This window comes from Drosophila rhopaloa, unplaced genomic scaffold (genome assembly GCF_018152115.1).
Source record: "Drosophila rhopaloa isolate 14029-0021.01 unplaced genomic scaffold, ASM1815211v1 contig_3, whole genome shotgun sequence".
In the NCBI taxonomy this organism is placed as follows: domain Eukaryota; kingdom Metazoa; phylum Arthropoda; class Insecta; order Diptera; family Drosophilidae; genus Drosophila; species Drosophila rhopaloa.
Window position 1 is genome coordinate 17,363,707 of NW_025335123.1, and position 23,098 is coordinate 17,386,804.

The window sequence follows — 23,098 nt, forward strand, 5'->3', positions numbered from 1 at the left end:
GTCGCCAAGGGCGACCAGAATTTCTAAGAGCTTCATGTGCGGCGACCCTTGGGCGAAAAATGCACTCTTCGATCCGACATAAAAATAAGATCGATATGGGGGAAGCAAGTCGCAAAATAATCAGGGGGTACCCCTTATGGCAAAAAGCCTAAAAAAAAAGCAGCACTATTTTATTCTTTGCAAATCAACCTGGAATCAATAGATATTTCAGAGATTAAAGTAAAATGCGATATCTAATTCAACTTGAGCTTTGATAAACAGAAGCTTGCTAAACTACAGACATCTTAAAAAGAGAAAACTAAATGGTCATAACTTAAAGCGTCAAAAACTCCTCAAAAGGCATTTAAATAATTAAACAATTGTGTATTTCCATCTGCGACTGTGAAGTACGATCCATTTCAGTTATTTGGAGTGAAATATGCTCCAGTTCAGTAAGCTGTTGGACGGATCCAAGTGTCGTCCCCTCTTAAAACTCAATTCAGAGCTCTCGCCCTGTCGATTTTCAACCGCCAAGCCATGAATCGCTGAGGAATGCGAGAGCTGCCAGCGGAAACAAATGGGCCAGAGTCAGTTCACAAAGCCGGAGGGGGCAAAAAGCGCATCAGAAGAGGCCGGGAGGGGAGGGGGGTGGTGCTGGAAGCCCCCTTAAAAAGAGGGGGGAGGGGATGGGGTTTCGGGCATATCAACGATGATTGAGCCACTGTGGGCTCTCCTTTCAGCGTGTGTGCCTGTGTGTGTTGTGGGCTGAAGAGCCCGTTGAATGATGGGCCAGTGCATATGACAGAAGCGACTAACTGCCACCCATGGCAGCCCAAAAAGGGGGGCTGGGAGTCCCGGGGACACTCGCCGTCAACTAACTGCACCAAAACTGAACGCTCGCCGAGCACTGACGCGCCCATTAGACTTTTGAAGTGATGACAGGACAAGGTCCCAGCTAACTTCTGACTTGCAGTAAAACCAACCCCTCACTTCGACTTACTTCCCCAATACACACTGCAAGAAATCGGAATTTAATAGCAGAAAATTGTTTATCAGCCTACCAACTAAAGGAATAACCATAAACTTGAAGGCTAAAATAAGGCAATAGCATATTAAGTAGCTCACTCTAAACCAAACTAAAACCATTTTATTGAAGTGTACACCCAAATCCTTAGAAACTTCAGATTTATAATTTTGTATCCTCAAAGTATGCAATCAAATATTATTTTAAAAAAGTTTATAGGAAAAAGTGTACAGCAATAATTATGATAATGACTATAATTTACAATTTAAAACCAATTGTTGTTAATGTTTATTCCTAAAAGTAGACAATTAAATATTCTGTTTATGCCAGTACATTACACAAATGTTAAAGTCGTTAGCATTTATAAGTTCAAATTATGTAAAATATTTAGAGTCATTTGGGGCCTTTCAAAGTGGAACTCTCTTGATTTTCGCAGTGCATTTCCCGCTCCACTATGCCATCTAGCTAACCATTCACTCTGTTAGTCAGTCAGCCGGTTTATGTGTGTTGCGTTGACATGGCGCTGGAAAAAATGATTGGCCTGCTGCTGGAAGCCTGCTGCACTCCACGGATCGAGTGTGTATCTGGGTCTGGGCCTTCGTGGCAGCCATGTGCATCTGTGAGGGATCTGGGCATTTAAGCCTTTTATGTGTCGCTTTCAATATTAATTAAATGCTTACAAACCCAAAAAGGGGACACGCCAAACGAAGCAAACGAGACCAGGAAATGTTTTTCTCTCTCTGACTTTTCAAACCCCACTGGTGAGTTTCACTGCAGTTTTCCCAAGCCCCCCACCCCCACCCCTCTCCATCCCATTGGGAGTTTACTTTTTCGGACTTGGCCAGTGCGATTCCTTGTTGTTGCATCATTCATTAGTTGTTGTCTGGTCGAAAAAGTTCTTGGAAGCCAACTCCGGTCTGCAGTTTGGTAACCCCCCTTTTTTTTTGTATCCCCCCCTCTTTTCCCATGAGGTCATGTAAATCAGAAGTTTGTTGGGATGGGAAGAGCGGGGCATCATCAGTAGTAATAACTGTTGGCCACATTTCCATTGTTACTCTGTGCTCCGTGTTAAAATTATTATGCGGCTTTAAAAGAGTAAACAAAGTATTAACTTTATCAAAGGATTATATATTTTTATGGACCAAATTCAGATGAGGTAAAGAATAACCAAAAATGTATAAGCGGTGACCACACTGCGTATGAGTGCTGCTGCACTTAGCGTCTGCAATATCACTCATACGCGGTGGTGCCGTTATTAAAATACATAATGTGGAGTTAAAAACCCGAAATGAAATTTTTCTGGAATTATTTATAATTTTTGATTGTACTTTTCAAAGCCTACTATTTCTCATTACAGTTTTTATTCAGTTTGATAGCCAGCAAATAAGCTAACAAATAATTTTAAAACGTTTGAGCTTAAACTGTGAACAAAATTTTCTAGTCATATTTGATGATATTATATGTTCAGTTAAAATAAAAACAATTTCTCTTAAACTTGAATGGAAATAACGTAATTACTTAAAGTCGTCAACTGATGAACCCATTCTGGCTTAATATTCAATTTCAATTTCACTTTCGGTCCTGCAATCAAGACATCTGAATTTCATACTTTCACCCACTCAAACGAAAAAATGGAAAATAATGAAACTGCTGACAGGAGCACAAATGGTTCACAAAAATATCAAACGCAAGACCCTCCGCTCAACGTCAAACAAGAAAAAAAAGGGTTTTCCCTTCAACACCTCCAGTAAAATTTTGTGTGGGAAAATGCGGATCCCAAAAAAGGACAAGACAATGGGTCCTCCTTCTCCATTTCTTTTTTTCCGGGTGTGACAGACACAGCCATTTCAACTTTACAATCTCTTCAAATTAAATTGACCCACGTCAGAATTGGTCGAGGGGAAGAAGTGGGTTCCACAGAGAAGGGTTTCCGTTCCCCTGTCTAGACTGTCCCTCACATGTCAGTTTTGCCCTTTTTCCCTTCCGAAAATAAAGGAAACGGAATAAAGGATTAGTGGATCACATAGATTGCAGTCAACATTTTGTGATAGTATCTTAATATCTGATATCTTCCATTGAGGAAAATGCAATATTTATTTGTTTAAATTGATTGGTTCAGTTTAAAATCTCTAATTTAAATCTTTTCCGCCAAACTTTTCTGTACTAGTTTATGTTGATTGTTTCTCAACACATAAAATAGTAATTCTGATTTCTAGAACATCTGAGTAGGCTGCTGGTTTTTAGCTGTCAATTTTTTTGAGCCAAAAGTTGTAATTAGACCTACAGCCAAGACGAAATTTCATTTGCCTGCGACACGGGCAACGAGCCGGAGCTCCAGTAAAATTATTCGAAAATAAAATTGTAAAAAATAAAATTATAAGTGTACAAAAAAGTGGGTAAGCAAAAAAATAAGCTAGAAGTATAGTCAACTCAAAGGTGTGTATTTGCAGGTACAGTGCCGTCAAAATGTCGGCACTGCGCTTGATTCCTCGTGGAAACGCGAGGAATCTAAGCCAGATGTTGATGATGGGGCGACGTTTCGCGAGCGGAGGCGACGGGATCCGCCTGATGATCGGCGACCGCGAAGTGGTTGGCTACGGGATCAACGGTCGACCCGTCTACTTAGACAGCACGGATTGCCCCTTTCCGGCCATTCGATATCGCGAAGTTACCCCCGAATTGTGCGCCATCCGTGAGAAGGAGCTGGGCGACTGGAAGAAGCTGTCGCTGGACGACAAGAAGATGCTCTATCGGCATAGTTTCTGCCAGACCTTTGTCGAGTTCAAGTACTTTACACCGGAATGGAAGATCTGTCTGGGCGTCGCTCTGTGGCTCGTGGCAATTGCGCTCGGCTTGACCATGCTCTTGAAGACCAAGATGTATGGGGAAATGCCGGAAACGTTCGAGGAGGAACGCCGGTCGGCCCAGTTGCGCCGCATGATACAGCTGCAGATTAATCCCATCACTGGAATATCATCCAAATGGTGCTACGGGGAAAACAAGTGGAAGTCACAAGTCGACTGATGCCGTAATTTATGTACAGAAACGAAACTAGTAACACACCATTTACTCGCCACACTGTCAAGCATAAACAATCAATTGTTAAACATTGCCAAATAACAATTAATACAATGCGATTTTACAATTCGGTTGCCATTCACAACACAATACTCACACATTCGTTTGCAAATTGACGAAAACATTATTTAATATCGTAATTCATTTAAGATATCGCAGAAGTTGAAATTGAACTATACAAAACTATGATAACACAGAATTGAGAAGCTAAAACGACGCACTCCCAAATACTTCAATTACAAATCAAAAGCCTTACATAAATGTGTAACAAGCAACCGAAAACACCTCATCCACACAAGCAGAATTGTATTGCAAAGGTACAAAAAAATATAACAAAATCTTAAAAAAAATAAAACAAATGGAACTTAAAGCAAATGACTTTTACTTATAATTAAGAATCCCATCCATCGAAAACACTGTTTGGTTGAGCTAAAAATGCGCTTTATTGCAATCTTGAATTGAGATTTTAATACATCTTAATCGGCTGCATGCGGCGTCATGTCGCTGACTGTACTTGGATGTGTTTTAATGTTCGTTTTTTTGTTTTTTTTTAATGTAAAGGTGGTCTCGTTTTAGTATGTATGTATGCAAGTATGTATAGTGGCATGTATGTATGTAAATACTAACATCAGTTGATTTTTCGTTTTTGTATGAATTCCGTTTTTAAAATTTGTGTTTCGTTCATGGTGCATCACATGCATGGAGTACAGTAGTCAATGCCTAAATGGTCGAACAAAGCTCAAAGCTTCGACAAAACTAGGTTTTAAGTTGGAAATATAAAGATATATATAGATCGAGTTTAAGTACGGCCAATTGCTTAAGAAGATGAAACTAAGGACACAAATAAGTATTCAGCAATTTCAATGTTACTCGTTTTCGAAAGGGATTTGATTTCTTTTGTTTTTGTTTTTTTTATTGAACTCTGTTGTTGTATTCCGTTTTCTTGTTTATCTTTTTATTTTAGTTTATTTTAATGCTACCACAAAATATATTCCTCAGATACATTTATATAACTACTTAGAGAACATCATTTAACTTGAATAGTTCTTGGCAGTTATTTTTTTGCATATACATATTTTCATAATCCGTTTTGCTTTAAAAATATGCTCGCGCTCTTTTCTTTTTCCATCGCTTTATATATATTATATATATGCACTTCCTTGCTTTTCTCCAGTTTTCCTTCGATTTGATTAATGTACGATATTTTGCGACATAAATACGCATTTCTCTCACATACATAAATATACATATACATATATATATTTATATTCTTTCTAAAGTTACGCATGCCATATGCTTGTATTTTATATAATTTCTTTCATTTCCCACCCCCTGTTCCCCCCGTGCATCGGTGCATCATTCCCGAGGAGCAGGTGGCATCCAACGGACATCGCAGGACCTCCGGCTGGACGCCACCTGGCGGCGGGGATGCGCACCTTTGCCGCCTTTGTTTTTTTTTTGTTGTTCTTTTCGCTTTACACATTGACAAAAATGTAGTTTAAGTTTATCTCGCTTTTTCGTGTGTTTTTTTGTTTGTTTCAAGCTAAATTGCATTAAATAATTAATTTTAATTATTTTATTAAATATAACTACTACGTTGAAAATGTGTGTGGTTGTGATTTTGTGTGTCGGTGAGTGTTATCATTTTGTTTTCCTGATTTTTGATTTCGCATGCCTTGTGTTTGTGTATGTTTTTCAAATGGTTCCTGCTTCTGTTGCTGTTTTTATTATTGGTTGCTAAACATTTCTCTTGTTTATTGGCAGTGCAAGTTCTGTTTTGCGTGTGGCTTTTACCAGTTAGTTTGTGTATTTGAAATCATCGAATTAAGGCAAACTCTGCACAGAAAGTACACATAATTGAATCAACTTGCAACGCAAAATGTTAAAAGGAAAACAAAGTGGTTTAAATGGTAATGGTAATCGAAATGAAAAGTGTGGAAATCCTAGATGGCGGCCAGCGCAGAGATCCTTCCCTTAAGCCCAATCAAGCTTTCTAAATAATGGGTGTATCGATCGTATGTGTGGATGTGTATCTGTGTGTCTGATTGGTTTGATTTGTTCTATAAGATACGACGAGTTATGCACTATATAATAGTATATATATATTGTGGTACCCTAAAACTCGATCACCCCGCTATCGGTTACCCTATCCTCTTTCCTCTATTCTCTCCATTCACATTTGTTTCCAGACTTTAGCCATTTTGTAAACACTCTATGTCTGCTATTTGCCGCGTGTGTGTTGTTTGTTGTGTGGTGAACTCGCTGCTTTTCCCGCCGGCGCCGCTGCTGCTGCTGTTCCTGTTTTCCTGATCCTGTTACGGGTGTGCTCCTGATTCAGCCCATGATGCAGCCAGCCCTTCAGTCCCATCCGTTCTCCTTGATCATGTGCGCCAGCTCTATAATGAACTTGCCCTCCTTGTACTTCTGGCTGGACTCGTAGGCGTGCTCGTACTTCCAGCCCAGCGGCGTCTTGCAGCACTCGCAGTAGATGTCCGCCACCGCATGGAGTCCGGTTAGGAGCACCCGCTCCTCCGTCTGGCCGCAGGCCACGTTCACCACCGAGTTAAACAGATAGGCCGGACCCTGGCTGCCCTGGAACGATTTCGAGATGAGCTCGTCGTGGGAGGCGAGGTGGGCGCGGCAGTGAACACATGAGTAGGTCCGATTCGTGGACGGTAGGTAGGCCTGAAACGTCTTCACCATTTTGGCGTTGATCTCCTTGTTTCCTCGGCCTCTATATACGAAAGTTATAGACTGCGATCTCCTCTAGTTGTCTGTCCCTTAAGTGGTCCTCTTTCTGTAATAAGGAATTTGCTCATCAGTCATTATTTAAATAATAAAAATAATCTTTACTACCTAATTTTCGCAATTAACTCTTTTGTATGGCAATAACAGAAAAACAGAGGTCACGTACGAGTAATTTGTTACTCAATTTGGAATAAACAAGAAAATCATTGGCAACTTGCGTACATGTTTGTTGTCTACTTTGATTCAAATATTAAAGAGCTGATTGTACATTATTTTGTGATCCTTATGGTATTCGAAAAAACTACTTCTCAAATTTCAAAATTTTTAAAAACCGGGGACTAGGTTAAAAAAAATTATGTTCAGTATGTCTTTTTAATGGTTACAAGGGATCGTTTCGATTCAATTTCGTTTTGAAGCTTCTTACCTTGACCAGGACCACAACGAAATCTTCCCGTCTCCGTCGCTCTAAGGCGTTGTTAACTGTGCTCTTCTGCTTTCTCCACCGCAAAGGGGACGTTATCGAGGGCGGAGGAAGCGGAGGGGACGTGGCCAGCGGTAGCAGCAGCAACAGCAGCGGGAAAAACTGCCGCGGCTGCTGTCATTGAACAATTATTGCTGCGATTAGAGTCACTTTGCCAGGCGCTTCTCCTCTTCTCCGGTGATTTTCCAGTGATTCTCCAGCGATTCTCAGTCCGTATATTTGATTTCAATTCCGATTTCGATCCGATCCGGCTATATCAAATTTCCTGCCAAAGAAAACTGCAAGTGGAAAACAAAAGGCGAAATTAATAATGCATGTGTTTGTCTGTTATGCAAAAAGCACAAATCGAGCCAAGGAAAAACAGAGCAACAGTCCGATTGTATGTGAGAGAGAGAGGTCTAGCTAGTAGATATGACTGGGGCTTTTCCATTATTGATTTTCATTTGCAATCTCCTTGCCTCAGGCATTGGTAATTCCAGTGAGCAGCCTACACACACCGAAGCAACAGACAACCCATGGATAATTGCCGCCCCCGAAACCAAACAAAGCGCAACCAAAATAAGCTGGCGAAATATAGTCCAGTTTACCAGATCAAAAGTTACCCTGTATATAGGGGCAATTATCTCAAGATGATTTTTGGTACCCCAAGATACAAGAAGTGTCAGGATATACCCAAAATAAGATCGATATTATAAAAAAAACGGATGGTTGAGAACAATTACTATAAAAATAACTTAAAGACAATTGAATCGATCACATATTACTCATCTTTGATATGAGAGTTGGCCCCCGAAACCAAACAAAGCGCAACAAAAATAAACTATATTAGTCCAGTTTATTATACCAACAAATACCCTGTAAATACTTTGTGATTTCAGCTTTAATAGTATAGTTCTTGGGATGATTTATGGAGTCACAAAAAATAAGATCAGTACAACTAAAAAAATCAAAATATTAACTAGAAAATATCACGGTAAAAAGAACTTATAAACAGTTGAATTAATCATACATTACACATTTTTGATAAGTGAAAATATAAAGATAAACCTTCAGACAAACAAAATAGAATTTATTATTGAAGGCAAACGCAAAAGGTTTTGCCTCCCAAAAGCCTTAAATATGACACAAGATTAAGGTTAAAGTTTTCTTCAAACAACATACCCTTGCCCAAATTGGATGAATGGATATCAAAAGTTGCACATGGTTGGCAAAGTTTGGCAGAATTCTGCATCTACGAGGTGGACCTGAGAAACCAGAGAAGAGACTCTTCCTATTAGCGCCTTCGGGTGCTAAATGAATAATGGGCGTAGAAACGCTTTGCAGTAAACAACGAACCCAGAAAGAGTGAGTAAGCCCCGATTTGGGGACCAGGTAGGGCCCCCATTTAAATGGGACATATCTCGGGGCCCCATGAATGGATGCGCATGAATAATGCCAATTGGCGTCTATTATTCATTCCAGATGTGCGCGGTTGTGTCTTTGTTCCTTCTAACTCCTGCCAAAGTCGTTAATTGTTATTCACTGACCGCGCCGATGTTTACCTACTGATAAGCGGAATATAGGGGTTTGGTATGAGGAAGTCGGACACAGACAATGACCGATTAAACATATAGTGACTCTCCTCCCTTTGTGAAAGAGGTATATACATATGTAAGTGTGCGATACAGTGGAGTACTGCAAATTTATCTGGCTCTCGGGAAACCTATGATTGGTATTTTTTTTTTTTAATTTCTAGTACTAACTAAATAAAAATTTTCATAACACTGTGAATAGACAGACTTTTTACTATACTACTAAAAGAAAACTAAAGAATTCTAGACGTTCATATATCTTTAACGTCTGCTGTATTTTTTTTGGCAATCCGTTCACCCAATTGCTTTAAAATCAATATTGTTTTATCTTTACTATACTTTTCATAAATTTTAGAAATATTTTCGGTGTTCTTAATTATAATACAATACAAAAACAATATTTTTATGGCTGTACTATTTTTCTGCAAAAATTATGTTTTAGACATATTTGTTTTCCCTCTCCTGTATATGTGTCCTGTTTTTTACTTGTTTACAAAATTAGTGGTAATTTGCATATCGGAACCAAAGGTAATGTATAATTAGGCCCCGCCCACTTGCTGCACACTCCTTTATCCTACCCTCCTCCCTCATACACTCCTTTACTTAACCCCTTACTCCACACACTCCTTTATCTACCCCCTTCCTTCACACACTCCATTATCTGCAAATGCAAATTAGCTGCCTCGGCCGACGTCGACTGCGACGCCGACTGCGCCGCTACTTCGAACAAAGAAAATGCAGAAGGAGCGAACGAGCAGAACAAAGACCAGACCGTAGAGAGGGGAATACAGGGGAGCGTAAAAGGGAAATGCACTCGAAACGCAGACAACAAAGAACTTCGAATTGCGCCCTTCTTCTAAATTGGTTAATTAATTAGCACTTTTGCCGGGCGCAATTTAATTAATTCGACTTAATCAAAGTAACGAGTTCACTGAACCGAAAAAAAAAAAAAATACAAGATATCTCACTCACTTGGCGATTTCTTCGGCTTGCCTTTGCAATTATTCTGCCAAACGGATTTCTATTAATTTTTTGCACCTCTTTTTCCTATTTTGTTTATCTCTTTTGCGTTTCTGGTTCGCAACACAAAGCGGACGAGCGAATCGAAAAGCAAAGCGCGCAGCGCGAAATGCGGATGGCAAATGACGCTGCTTTGGTACAAAAAATTACAAACAAAAAATCGGAGGCAGGGCAGCGCTGTCGTCGCAAGCTGCGACGTCGACTGCGACGCAGCAGGTGGCAGCGAGTAGCGATAAAGGACAACAACAAAAAAACAAACAAATATAAAATAATAAAAAGTACTCAAGAAAATAACAATTGGAGCAACGCATAATGCGTGCTCAATGAACAAACAAATTACGTGCAATTTACAGTTGCAATCAAGACAAGAATAAGGGGTTGGCAACGGAGATGGGGAGGTGGGCGCAAGGTGAGTGCAGTTGCCATTAGATATGTATGCTAACCGTATTCTTGTTATTACAGTCTATCTTTTTATCGCCGTCTCTTTCCAATCCTGGTTTTAAATGTGGGTAGCAACAACAAAGTGACTTTTGCCATTTTCTTACCACTTAATGTGCGTGGCACAGCGGAGGACAAAATACTATAAACACGAATAATAAAAAAATTGAAACTAAAGTGCAGGGAACTCAAACTAAAAAAAAGAAACGCAAAGGTTGGGCGAAAACGAGCCGACTAATTTTAAGTAAGAATTGGAGTGGAGTTAAGGTAATAATACTTTTGTGACCACCGCTATGCTGGTGACAAAGACAACAACAATAACAGCAACGAGCGGCAGCCGTGTAACGGTATCACGATTGTGTGTCAGCGTCGGCAGTGACGCCGACTGCAGCGTCGCGTGTTGAAAGCAACACAACGTTAACGGAGCTGCGCTTGCAACAGATCGAAACCAACAAAAATAACAAACAAACAAAAAAAAACCAGCTAAGAAAATCTTAAAAATCAGCTGTTTTTCTTTTTTTTTTTGCATGTATGTACATAGGTTGACAAATACGCATTAATTACGGCAATGCAATTATTATTTTCCGCAATCTCTGAACTTCATTTGCGACCGATTATTGTTTATTGTTTACTGTTTGTTCTTAGTCTGCGGCTTCTTTTTCTTTTGCGTCGTTTTCTCTCTGCTTGCTTTTTGTTCTTATTTTCATTTGGCCAAAATACAGGATATTCGATGGGTGTTTGGGTTTCGTTAATGGCATGTTATCAGAATATCCATGTTTTCGTTCACAGCTGTTTTGTTTTAGCAATTTTTATTAAAATCAATTCAAACATGAACTGTATTTTTAACTTTCCATTATTCAAAATTTGCTTGAAACTAAACGAAACATTTTATAGTCTCAAAACAGGGTATAAGCTTTTCGAAATTTCCTAACAAAAAAAAACACGCAACAAAAACAAAAGAAGGAGCTGAAGATGAAGACGAATAAGAAGAGGAGCAACGACCGAAGTGTTTTTGTTTTGTTGCTGTTTTTTTTTGTTTTTGCCGCTGCTTACTTGTGACTTCAGCTATCGCCATATCGCTCGCACCGCCGTTTGGGGTCAATAGCTACGGATCAGCTGTATATATAAACACAGACCGATTGCGGTTGGTTTTCTTATCAAAAAAATAACATGAAATTTATTGCGTTGCAGAGCGCGAGAAAGAGAGAGACCAATCGTGGAAGAGAGAGCGAGAAGGAGAGGGAAAGAGGTAAACAAAAATACAAATACACATATACACACACACATGCGCGCTACAGCTGCTTGTGTGCAACAAACAAAAAGCAGAAAATCCTTCTCTTCTTCTTCTCTTCCTCTCCTTTTTCCACAACAAAAACAGCTGTGTGCGTGTGAAGAAAGAACTTTAAAACAAGCTTTTTATTCTTTTCTTTTGAAGTTTTTCTAACCAAAAGGCGCAATTTGTTTAGACACCAACACACACATACAAGCAATACAGAATAAAATAACAAAACAAAATAGAAAATAAGCTGAAAAAAATAACAGCTATCTATACACACACTAACGCACACACAACATGGGAAAAAACGGTTGTTTTTGCAACTGCGTTTGCCTGCAGGTGCGACAGGGAGGGAACGAGTGGGTGACAGATTTGTGTAAATGTTGCAAACACTTACGTCCTGTGTGTTGTTTGTTTGTTTGTCAGCTTGTTGCCTTTCGCTGTTTTTCGTTCTACAGAGACGCACACACACACAGACACAGAGACGGGCAAAAAAATAGTAGCCGAAAATGGCACTCTCTTCTTCTTCACTTGTATAATGCAGCTATCTGCATTGTTTCGTTTCTATTTTCAATTGGAATTTGTTGTTGTGTTGTGCTGGGCCAGCGACAATGTGACCAGGCGGCGTTCGAAGAGCCTCGATAAAAGCAATCGGAAATGGAAGTTTCAAAAATTGCGCGGTAAATGTAAATACATACAGAGTCTACAACATTTTTGTAAAACCACCTATATTCTCATAAACATATATTATAAATGATTTTCATAATATATTAATACATTAATGCATTTCATTTCCATTTAAGCGCAAGCAACCATAAAGTTTATAAAGAATCTCGAAATATGAGTACCAATCTTAGTATATATTACTTATTGTTTTATTTCAAATATATAAATAATTATTTTAAAATAAGACGAATTGTATAGTTCCTAAAAATAGCATATTTTAAAATAAGATAAAAAGTGTTAGTTCTGCGTTAGAATAAAAATGGTGCCAGACTGTTGAATTTCGACAAGCTCCTACAGAGTAGCCATTCGAGTGACCATGCTATTTTATGTTTAATATATATTTATAAGATAATTTTTATGAACTGTGTTTTTTACTTGCTTCTCATTTAAATTGCTTTGTTTACATATTTATTTATTTCAAAAATATTAAATATATTCTTTATTTAAGCCTAGTATCCACATCGACGTAAACCGAACGCCAGTCATGAGAGAGAGCGAGAGGCAAACAGCTGGCGTTCACTTTTCGTCGGGCCTTTTTTTCACGTCGGTCTCCTGATCGACGAAAAAAATACCAGAAAATTCCATAGCGTTGCCACGTCTGCGGAAATAAACTTTGGGTGAACCCTAGCGAAAAGATTAAAAAATTTAATCTTTTGGCGTGGGCTTCTCACTGAACATTATAAGAAATGGAAGGAAAAACTCAAAAAACTCACAAAAGTCGATTGCAGGTGTTTACATGAGAGGACAAAATAACATTAATACTATCTGGGGTGCCTCTTGTCAGAGCAAAATGTTTTTTAGGTCCAGAATGTACGAAAAAACACAATAAAAGTGCAGTTATGAACTTTAAATTAGCAAATAATTATCAGTAAATAAAAAAAAGAACTGTTAAATTTGTATTGTATTGTTTTTTAAATTCTTTGTACAGCGGCAGACTTGTCTTGCCAAGGTATTTGATAATATCTTTTAAAGGCTCTTTCCCGCAAATACGATATTTGAATTTTAACTGCTTGTCAACAAACCCAGCTGATTGACAGTACGACCGTAGCAGGCTTAAATCTGATGAACTCTCAAACTTTTGGTCACACTGGAAAGATTAAAGTTTTTACGCTAGCGTAATCGTTTGTCGATCTGGATACTAGGCTTTAGCTAAATAAAAATTTGGTATTTTTAAAAGCATGATTTTGTAAAAAGGCGTTTTTATCCGCATATCCCTGTATTCGTCGGCTGGTCACTCTGGTTGAAACTTTTCGCAAAAACAGCGGCAGTTTAGTTGAATTTTTCTCGTGTTTTTCGCTATCAAAACGAACTAGAAAAAGGTGAAAATAACAGATAAATTGAGGGGTGCCTATTGGTGAACCTGAACACGAATTTACCGCCAAAATCAATAACATTTGGCTAGAGGAAAACCAAATACCAGTGGCCGCCTAACCTACAAAGTTACATAATTTGGTTATTTTGTTGTTATGCTGGCTGATCGGGGGGAAACTGAGTTTTAATCGAGGCTTTGATCATCTCTTTGCAGTCCAGAATGTCCTTCGTAAAGAATGCTCGTTTGCTGGCCGCCCGCGGCTCCCGGTTGGCCCAAAACCGCAGCTATTCGGATGAGATGAAGCTGACCTTCGCCGCCGCCAACAAAACCTTCTACGATGCCGCCGTGGTGCGCCAAATCGATGTGCCCTCCTTCTCCGGATCCTTCGGCATCCTGGCCAAGCACGTGCCCACTCTGGGTGAGTCCTGTCGATTGGTAATCTCCCCTCAATTTGATTATATCACCTGCGTATCTTGCGTTTCCACAGCTGTTCTGAAGCCCGGAGTCGTACAGGTGGTGGAAAACGATGGCAAACTCATCAAGTTCTTCGTGTCCAGCGGTTCCGTCACCGTCAACGATGACTCCTCCGTCCAGGTTCTGGCCGAGGAGGCCCACAACGTCGAGGACATCGATGTCGGCGAGGCGCGCCAGCTGCTCGCGAAATACCAGTCACAGCTCAGCTCCGCTGGCGACGACAAGGTGCGAATCTGTCCAAAATGTTATATAAACTAGAAGTTAGGGGATCACCATGTCCAGAATCCATAGCAAAAACTATTACTTGACCATTTGCTTGCCAATTTCGATGCACAATTTGTGATCAAGACACTCTTCTCACAGTTTATGTAAAGTAGAATCCTTAAAATGAATCTCTAGAAGATCAAGTTCAAGTACATTGTTGGATACAATTTGTGAACCTTTTTAAGGCTTTTGTAAAGTGGAATCAATGTAGCTAGATGATTTTAAAGTCCTGGGTCTGTTGCAATCAGTATTTGATTGTCTTCACACTTATTTTAACCATTTCCTTCACTTTGAGCATCTAAGAGCTATATTTAATTTGAATTTATTAGATTTATATGTAAATTATGCCATCAGATAGCTATTTGTTTTGAGTGCAACCAGTTTTAATATTTCTATAGCTAGAAGATAACACAGTAAAATCTAGTACTGAAACTTGTATCAACCAAAGCTCTTAAGTTTAATTAGGGTTACACCTAAGTTATAGGTTTACCTGTAATTTCGGTGACATTCCAGTTAAAGAACTTTCAAATATTTGGAACTTGTTCTTTAATTTAAAGCTTATGAGAATCGTATTTCTTCCATAATCAGACGAAATTTTATTTTACAAGCCAAAGATTTGTTTAGGAACTATATATTTTGGCTGTTCTAACTATGTTTTCAAGTGTTATAAGATTTCTAATTTTAAAAAAGTGATCAATTCAACAATTCCTACTACACCAGACATGTTAAAAATTCTACTTTTTTGCTAAAAATGTAATTTGATTTTCAACTGACCTAACAGAATGCTATTTAGTAAATATAGGGCTCTCATAGTTTAGTTGAAAATTAGTTTAAACGACAGATACCACTGCAGCAAAAATCCCTGTTCGTATGTTTTCATTAGGGCCATGTAGGGAATATTGTGATTGGTTACTTTAAAACGATATCTAACTGAAACCTTATCCCGATCCTGTTTTGCAGGCCAAGGCCCAGGCTGCCATCGCCGTGGAGGTCGCCGAAGCGTTAGTTAAGGCTGCCGAATAGACGTAATCACCACACTACCGCCACCAATAAACCACAATCGATGCTTTGTGTCTGAAATAAATAAAACGTAACGATCCCCTTAAAAAGCAAGAGCGTTATGAAACAATAAAAAGCGAATCATAATATCGTATTAATGACCGGTGATCCACCAGCAAACATCAAACGGCTTTTCGCAGTTTTTTTTCATTTTTTTTTTTTCATGTTTTCTGTTTTGCTGCCAAATTGTGCGTTTATAATTTGTAATATTTGTGAGCCGTTGTGGAGAAATGTGTAAAATTTCTCGCTCTGGGACCGTCGATATGATAATGTCTTGGCAATCTTTAACTCGAATATGAGTTATTTGCATTTTAGCTGGAATGCTCGAAAGGAAAGAGACGCGTATATATTTTTTTCTCTCCCCAACTTATGCAAATCAAACAGTGGATAAAGACGGTAACATTTTAAATTATTTTAGTGAGATTTCTGCCCTATACTTTCATTTCATTTATAAGCATTTAAAAACTAAAATCAATTTCCCACATTTTTAATTTAGATATTTTCTATTATTGAGGCAAATATCTCTTGGCTGTGATTTAAAAACAAATTGGAACGCAGCTTTCATAAAAATAATATTTATGTAATGAAAATTGCCTTATAAAGCAAGAAATAAAATCAGTACGGCAATTTTAAAAATGTTCTTAAAAAGTAGTTGTAAAAAAAATGTTTTTTTTTTTAATTGCTGAAAATAAAGCAGAGCTCTGTAAATCAACTTCATTGTGATTAAATTAGGTCCTTCCAAATTTTATCAAATCCGACTAGTTATATATTTGTTTAATACTGGGCGGCTATATAGTTTTCAATGTGTGCTTTATGCACTTTTATATAACTATATAGGATGGTAAATAGTTATTTTTTTAGTTCATTTTCATCCTATTTTTTTTTTTTTAAATTTTGTAAACCAGGTTGAAGTTATTTATAACCACTGATCAGTCTAAAATTGTTCAATAAAAACGAAATCTTTTTTTTTTGGTTTTCTTCATATATTGTCTAACAAAAAAATGTGTGATAAAAAAAATGTCTTAAATTAACTCATGGCGTTGTGTAGGAATGGTAGAATGCTCTCGATGTAGTTAGCAGGAAGGTCCTCCGAATGGACGGGTGCATCTAGTATCCCGGTGGGCCGTAAGTCTGGGCGGGGGCGTGGCCGATGGGCAGGCCCTGCTCCTCTGGTGCGAAAACGGGCGCCGGAGCGGGATGAGGCAGGCTCAGGACGGGAGCGGGAGCTGGGGCGGAATAGACGGGGGCAGGAGCAGGTGCGGAGTACGCTGGCTCGGCATAAACTGGAGCGGGAGCAGGAGCGGAGTACACTGGAGCGGGAGCAGGTGCGGAGTAAACTGGAGCAGGTGCAGGAGCGGAGTACACTGGAGCGGGAGCAGGTGCGGAGTAAACTGGAGCGGGAGCTGGTGCGGAGTACACTGGAGCAGGAGCAGGTGCGGAGTACACTGGAGCGGGAGCTGGAGCAGAGTAAACTGGAGCAGGTGCAGGAGCAGAGTAAACTGGAGCGGGAGCTGGAGCAGAGTAAACTGGAGCAGGAGCAGCGTAAACCGGAGCTGGAGCTGGAGCAGCATAAACCGGAGCTGGAGCTGGGGCAGCGATCTCCTGGGGAGGCAGGTAGGAAGCCACTGGAGCAGCCACTGGTCCGGGCACATCGATGGGGGCATAGGCGGGTCCGGCAGCCGGAGCGGAGTGCTCATGGATCACACGCACCACCTTGGTGGCGCCACCCGAGGAGTAACCGCCGCCGTATCCTCCAGCAGAGTAGCCACCAGTGTATCCACCAGCGTATCCACCGCCAGAGTAACCACCCGACGAGATTCCGCTCTCATGGACCACCTTGATGACCTGGGAGACGCCACCACCGCCGGATGAGGAGCCGCCAATGAAGGAGGGTCCAGCCACGGGTCCGGATGCCACATTCACCACCTTCACAATCTGCGGGGCACTCTCGACCAGTGGGGCACTCACAATGGGGGCGGATTCCTGCAGGATCTTGATGACCTTCACGGAGGAGGGGGCGGGACCAACGGGGGGCAGGTAAACGGGACCGGGGGCGGGTCCATGTCCGCCGCCTCCACCAGAGATGACCTTCACCTTGAAGACCTGGGGAGCAGCTTCGTAGGCGTAGCCACCTCCATAGCCGCCGGAGGAGTAGCCACCGCCAGAGGAGTAGCCACCGCCGCCGGAGGAGTAGCCGCCACCGCCCTGCTGGTGGATCACCTTGACCACCTGGACTGGGCCACTTGGTCCATGACCGCCGTGGTAGCCACCACCGCCGCCGCCGCCGCCGCCTCCATTGCCACCACCTCCTCCATTTCCGCCCAGGCTGATGCCGGCCTTCAGGTTGGCACCACCGCCACCACCTCCACCACCACCGCCTCCTCCAAGGAGTCCCAGGAATCCGGCGTTGGCCACAGCGAACAGAGCACACATGCAAACGAAGACCTGCAAGGATAATAGTAAAATATTAGTAAAATAATACACAATATATAATGCAGATAGAAATACAAAATATTTAATTATTTATATAAGGCAAGAAAAGAACTAGCCATTTGAAATATGTACCAAAAGGGATTTGTTCACTACTTTTTAAAAGGTTTTTTGGATCCTTTAAAGCTACCATCGAATATAAACATTTTCAGATTAATTATAATTTAAGGCCTTTGATATTACTGTTTAGGCAAATATCCTACGGTTTAAACAAGTCAGAAGTTAATTATTTTAACTAAAAACCAAATAAATTATTTAGGATCGACTGTTTTAAAATGTTATGTTTTCCAAATGGTTTTGTGTTTATTCCTTAAATCCTTTGTTTTGACAGAACTTTAAATTGTTGAAATATATTTATTGAGCTTAATCATTTTAGTCACTCCTTAAATTTTGTTACAAAAAAATATGAAAATGTAGTATCACTGTTTAATTTTTGTGTTTAAAAATGGGAAATGTAGTATCACTTTTTTAAGCCAAAAAAAAAATAAAAAAAAAAGATCACAAGCTTTGATATTTTCTTTAGGGTTTCTTTTCACTTTTTTAGTTTTCTTTTTTGTAAGGGCACAGGATATTTTGAGCAGCTCACCTTCATGCTGACTACTTTTTCACTTGATGCGATGATACCAATTCCAAAAAAAAACGCCTTGAGTGCCGATGAGCAGCGACTGATGTCCGATCGATCGGAGCCCTAGTCTTTTATACGATGCAAGCCATCATTGGCGAACAAAAGACGTTTCATTAACATTTCCAAACCACCCATAACCATAACCATCATCATCATCATCATCATCATCATGATGGGCTTTCGTTTTCATTTTCACCCGATGCTGGGCGCACCCAACGAAGTTCTTCTATTGCCATTTCGGTTCGGCTTGGAATTTCGGAATATAATATTATATATCGGTTTCTTTTCATTTGCCAGCCATCATCCGGTTTTCAGTTTCGTCAAGTCTTCGCCGGCCTCACCACCGCTGCATTTCCGAAATTCCGAAAGGGGCTCGGGCTCCCACAATTAGCATGAAAATGAGACGCTCTGCTAGTGATAAGCCAAATGCGGCTTTCATATTTCTTGGCCTCTTATGTTTTAGGTTTAGGTTTAGGTTTTCGTTTTCATTTTCGGTTTTTTTTTTTGTTTTTTTTAAATGTATTTTGATGTCATTTGCATACACGAGCGCCGCGGAGTGGTTGCTTCATAAGGCGGCCGGCAGTCTGTCATAAACCAAAGCGAAAACCGAACCCAACCCATCCGGCGATTTCAAGGTGAATCGGAATCTGTTGTCAACTGGCTCGTCATTGATGAGGGCTATGTGGTGGTCAGTGGATTATGCAAGTCCCAGTCGCATCGTTGGGCCATGTAAAACGCATTATGTCGGCCCAATAAGCATAAGACGTTGTAAATTGGCCAACGGGGCGGATCAGTGATGACGACCGAACTAGGCACATTTGAAGTACTTACTAAGTATTACCAACATATATCAATAGATCACTTAAAGTTATCACTTATTTAAAGAACTTGTCCCTTTACCTAACTCATGGAAAGTAATTCTAGTTTTTATGCTCATCATTAAGAACACTTTAATATTGTTTTACACAAATTCAAAAAAGAAAGGTTTATTAAGTTAAATAATCAATTCACTTGTTATCGATGCATAAATATATGGAATATATTCAATAAGATATCCATAGTTTAAGGTACTTGCAGTTATACTTATTATATTATAATATATTATGAAGTCTAGATTTGTATAAAAGTGATTAATAGTAAAAATTAATAATATAATCATTGCTAAGTTACTCTTGATTTTGGGGTATATTCAATAAATATTTTCATAGTATTTGTTACTCAAATATATTTAAATCTCTTTTAAATTAAAGCAACCTTAGTTAGTTTATATAGCGTACCTTTATTAGATCTATTAAAACATAATCATTGCATAGTAACTATTATTGATTTTATGGTTTATTAAATATATACCCATGATTTACTAACGTCTATATTAAGGTACACCAACATTAGTTAGCTAATATAGCTTGTAAAGTGTACCCTAATTGGGTATATTAAAACTGTACCCAAATACACCTCAGATTTCTGTGGGCAGAGCAGATTACATGCCCTAAAACAAGTGTGGGAAATCAAGGGCTCGAAACAGAAACATTCAGAGATTGCTAAACTCACTCTCCACTAATCGTGATTATGATCTTGTGTCTCGGTTTATTATGGCTTGTTAATTGCTCTATGCTTGGAATGCAGCAATCGGTGAATATATTAGTGGCTCTTTAATCTCGAAACAAGTTTCACTCAAGTTTTCATTGCGATTTTCATTTTATATTTGGATAATAGCTTTCATATTTATAAATAGCTGGTTATTATTTATAAAATGCCTAACTTTGCTACAAAATGTTTTCGTTTACTTTTTATTACTTTATAAATCATCCCACTTTAACCTTAACCATCCCATTTTCTTTGTTGAGCAACCTATCAATCTCCTCATAGCCACGTCAAATTAGTTATTTATTCGGTGTATTATATGTTTAACTTACCAAGGTAAAAAAAAGAAAAAGAAAAGCGGAACAGTACAATTTTTTTAGTTTAAGGTTAATTATCAAGTTCTTTAACTTGTATCACATTGAGAATATGATTATCTGCTATTATCTTATAGTTTTCCAGATCTATAAATTGTTATTACAGTGCAAATACTACTATTTGTAGTATCTTCAGCAGTATCAGAAATAATTGAATTATTAAGTCATAGATTTAGTTATTTATTTTTGTTTTATTCAGAGTTTAATATTGCATGGATCGTCTACTTCTGCTTCAACCAGCCGCCGTAGGATTGGACAAGAGGAGCATCGTAGACGGCGGCGTGTCCAACACGGAGCACGGATGGCTGCACCACCTGGACGGACTCGACGACGGGCACATGACGCACCACCGGCACATGACGCACCACTGGAACACTGCGCACCACTGGAACACTGCGCACCACGGGCACAGTGCGCACCACCGGAATGGAGGCCACGGGGCCGTAGGTCAAGGCAGATCCGTGGATCACACTGCTCTGGGCGAGGGCCACGAAGGCGGCGATCAGGAGGCTGGCGATGAAGAACTGCGAAAGGAGGAGGTATCATCAATAATATTATATCTTTTTCTTTGGGATTTAACGATGAAGATCTGCCATTTGGATGTGAATTATTAATAATAATAACCAAGAATAGGCTATCTGACTCCATTTGTACAGTTTTAATCATATAGTTTTAGAAAAATCATAATGTTGACATTTATTCCGCCTATTATTAATAATATCCGAATTTAGGTATCTTAATTTTCGAATTAGTCTTGATTCTCGTCTTCATTGTAGGCTAAGATAAGATTTCAATTGCAGAATTCCATACGATTTCTCAATTTAAAACCTTTTTCTTAGCTTATGCGTTACGGTTTTCGGGTGAGTGTTCAAATACTCTTTTTCATTTTTTAACAATTTAGGAATCACTTTGGCTTTTATCGCCAAAAATCATTTTTTCACTTTTTTTCACACATTTTTGACACGAAAAAAAAAATTAAAAAAAAACTTAGGTGTTATTTCATCATATCTGTTTGTTTGCACGTTTCAGTCTTAGGTATCCTTTATCCTGTATCCTTTTTAGCTTCACTCACCTTCATTTTTCTAAGCTGGGTTCTTTTTTTTGTTAGTTTAGCTTGAAGGCTGGATGATTTTTGTTGATCTGTTGGCCGTTACGGAGTCTTATATACTCGAACCGCCCAGAATCTTGGAAGTAGACCAATAAAACTGACCAAAAAAGAACGTATACGGATGCAAATTTGTGCTGGGTCCGTTTAATTGTCTAGATATTGGCGTGCCATTATCATTGATATTTACCCGAGATGATCGAACAACGCGTGTGGAGTCATAACTTATTGGAGACGCCTTTCAAATGGCCAGAACAATGAGAACTTGTTCCTCCTGCGACAGGTGATCATCTCACCCGGCATATTCGAATTTCCGCAACGTTGATGAATTGATTGCTTCTTAAATGTTGTGGGTTTATTATGGTTCAATGTGTGTTATTTTTCTTAGCTTTTTTCTATTTTGGCTAAACTTAATTTATGACCTATTGTCCACGCCCTATTATGCTTTTTGGTTCACCAAAAACTATTCAAATTTATGTAAAATCCAGCAATGCTTCCTCAACACCAAAAGCGCGCAGAAATTTGGTTTGCTTTTGCTCTTCGCGCTTTTTGTTTTGAATTTCTTATAACACTATTTTTGTTTGTGAATTGTAGTTTGGTTTTGGTATGAAATTTGTATTAAAATCAATTTTTGGGCTTTTTATTGTAAGTTTGTTGATTTAGTTTTTAAGCTGATATTCTTTTTTGATTGTCATTTGTTGTTCTTCTAAGTTGATACTACCGAAACGCCCTCTATTGGTTGGTTGTCCAAGCTACAGAATTCAAGTTTGATTTTGATCTATCAATTTAGCTTGCCTTTCATTGTTTTCTCCCCTTTTCTTACCATGGTAATGCGATTTGCTAGGCCTCGCATTTACATTGTTCAACCATTTAGCTGCTTTTCTTGATCTAAATTATTGTAAATTTGGTTTTTCCCTCAGTAGATACTACTAAAGGACCCTCTTTGTCTTGTTTTTCCAAACGATTTATCGATAAAGGATGCGATAAGCGTGTTCTTAGGTTTCCGGAAACGCACAATAGGTGTCGCTTTGCTGCGCAATCAGCCTGCGAGAGAGCTCTCTCTCCGGCTTTTTCTCGCTCTTTTAGCCCGGCAAGATGTCTCCAATGTTTACATTTTAACGACCTGCACCCACACACCGAGAGCCGAGAGGTTGAGCCTTCATTGGGGCTTCGGGAGTGAATCCTTCTTTTGCTGTCGCTTCGTGTCCTCGGCTCTCAGCTGCTCCTGCTGCTGCTGCCGGCGTCGCTGCTTTCACAGCCGCTGCTGCTTTCACCGCTGCTTTCGACATAGTGGCTCCGTTATTTGTGCGTGCGCGTTGCCAATAAACGGGCAGCGGCCTCTGCTCTGCTCTCGTGTGATAAAAAATGTGGATTCCCTTGGATTCCGATTGACCCTTAATTGTTAACCGTTAGCCAATTAACCAGTGTGTTCGCCAATTTTAAAACGGTATTTCAATTTTCTTTAAGTGT

General features: G+C 39.5%; 6 protein-coding genes across 9 annotated transcripts in view; 3 read left to right on the forward strand and 3 right to left on the reverse strand.

Annotated features, from left to right (window-relative positions):
- The first annotated feature begins 3,285 nt into the window (after positions 1-3,285).
- Positions 3,286-4,451, forward strand: LOC108045194. Of its 2 annotated transcripts, none has more exons than XM_017124421.1 (2): positions 3,286-3,395; positions 3,454-4,451. In XM_017124421.1, exon 2 carries the CDS (start codon positions 3,470-3,472, stop codon positions 4,025-4,027), a length of 558 nt encoding a protein of 185 aa, XP_016979910.1. In that variant the 5' UTR covers positions 3,286-3,395; positions 3,454-3,469; the 3' UTR covers positions 4,028-4,451. The 2 variants fall into 2 exon arrangements, with proteins under 2 accessions (XP_016979910.1, XP_016979911.1); XM_017124422.1 differs by having other exon boundaries at positions 3,314-3,399.
- Positions 4,452-4,505: 54 nt separating this feature from the next.
- LOC108045271 (protein yippee-like) lies at positions 4,506-12,213 on the reverse strand. Of its 3 annotated transcripts, none has more exons than XM_017124545.2 (3): positions 12,013-12,213; positions 7,254-7,588; positions 4,506-6,878 (listed from the first exon to the last, which is right to left on the reverse strand). In XM_017124545.2, exon 3 carries the CDS (start codon positions 6,782-6,784, stop codon positions 6,440-6,442), a length of 345 nt encoding a protein of 114 aa, XP_016980034.1. In that variant the 5' UTR covers positions 6,785-6,878; positions 7,254-7,588; positions 12,013-12,213; the 3' UTR covers positions 4,506-6,439. The 3 variants fall into 3 exon arrangements, with proteins under 3 accessions (XP_016980034.1, XP_016980036.1, XP_016980035.1); XM_017124547.2 differs by lacking the exon at positions 12,013-12,213 and adding an exon at positions 11,393-11,462; XM_017124546.2 differs by lacking the exon at positions 12,013-12,213 and adding an exon at positions 9,854-10,036.
- Positions 12,214-13,532: 1,319 nt separating this feature from the next.
- On the forward strand, positions 13,533-15,577 carry LOC108045279 (ATP synthase subunit delta, mitochondrial). Its single transcript, XM_017124555.1, has 4 exons — positions 13,533-13,660; positions 13,867-14,071; positions 14,141-14,352; positions 15,352-15,577. Exons 2-4 carry the CDS (start codon positions 13,873-13,875, stop codon positions 15,412-15,414), a joined length of 474 nt encoding a protein of 157 aa, XP_016980044.1. The 5' UTR covers positions 13,533-13,660; positions 13,867-13,872; the 3' UTR covers positions 15,415-15,577.
- Positions 15,578-16,418: 841 nt separating this feature from the next.
- LOC108045278 (skin secretory protein xP2) lies at positions 16,419-18,620 on the reverse strand. Its single transcript, XM_017124554.2, has 2 exons — positions 18,527-18,620; positions 16,419-17,895 (listed from the first exon to the last, which is right to left on the reverse strand). Exons 1-2 carry the CDS (start codon positions 18,530-18,532, stop codon positions 16,558-16,560), a joined length of 1,344 nt encoding a protein of 447 aa, XP_016980043.1. The 5' UTR covers positions 18,533-18,620; the 3' UTR covers positions 16,419-16,557.
- A 2,024-nt stretch (positions 18,621-20,644) lies between these two features.
- Positions 20,645-21,642, reverse strand: LOC108045207. Its single transcript, XM_017124435.1, has 2 exons — positions 21,596-21,642; positions 20,645-21,047 (listed from the first exon to the last, which is right to left on the reverse strand). Exons 1-2 carry the CDS (start codon positions 21,599-21,601, stop codon positions 20,745-20,747), a joined length of 309 nt encoding a protein of 102 aa, XP_016979924.1. The 5' UTR covers positions 21,602-21,642; the 3' UTR covers positions 20,645-20,744.
- A 1,308-nt stretch (positions 21,643-22,950) lies between these two features.
- Positions 22,951-23,098, forward strand: part of LOC108045248 — a 54,708-nt gene continuing 54,560 nt past the window's right edge. Inside the window, exon 1 of the mRNA XM_017124512.1 lies at positions 22,951-23,075. The gene's annotated coding sequence lies outside the window, so the exon portion shown is untranslated. The remainder of the gene's footprint in view (positions 23,076-23,098) is intronic.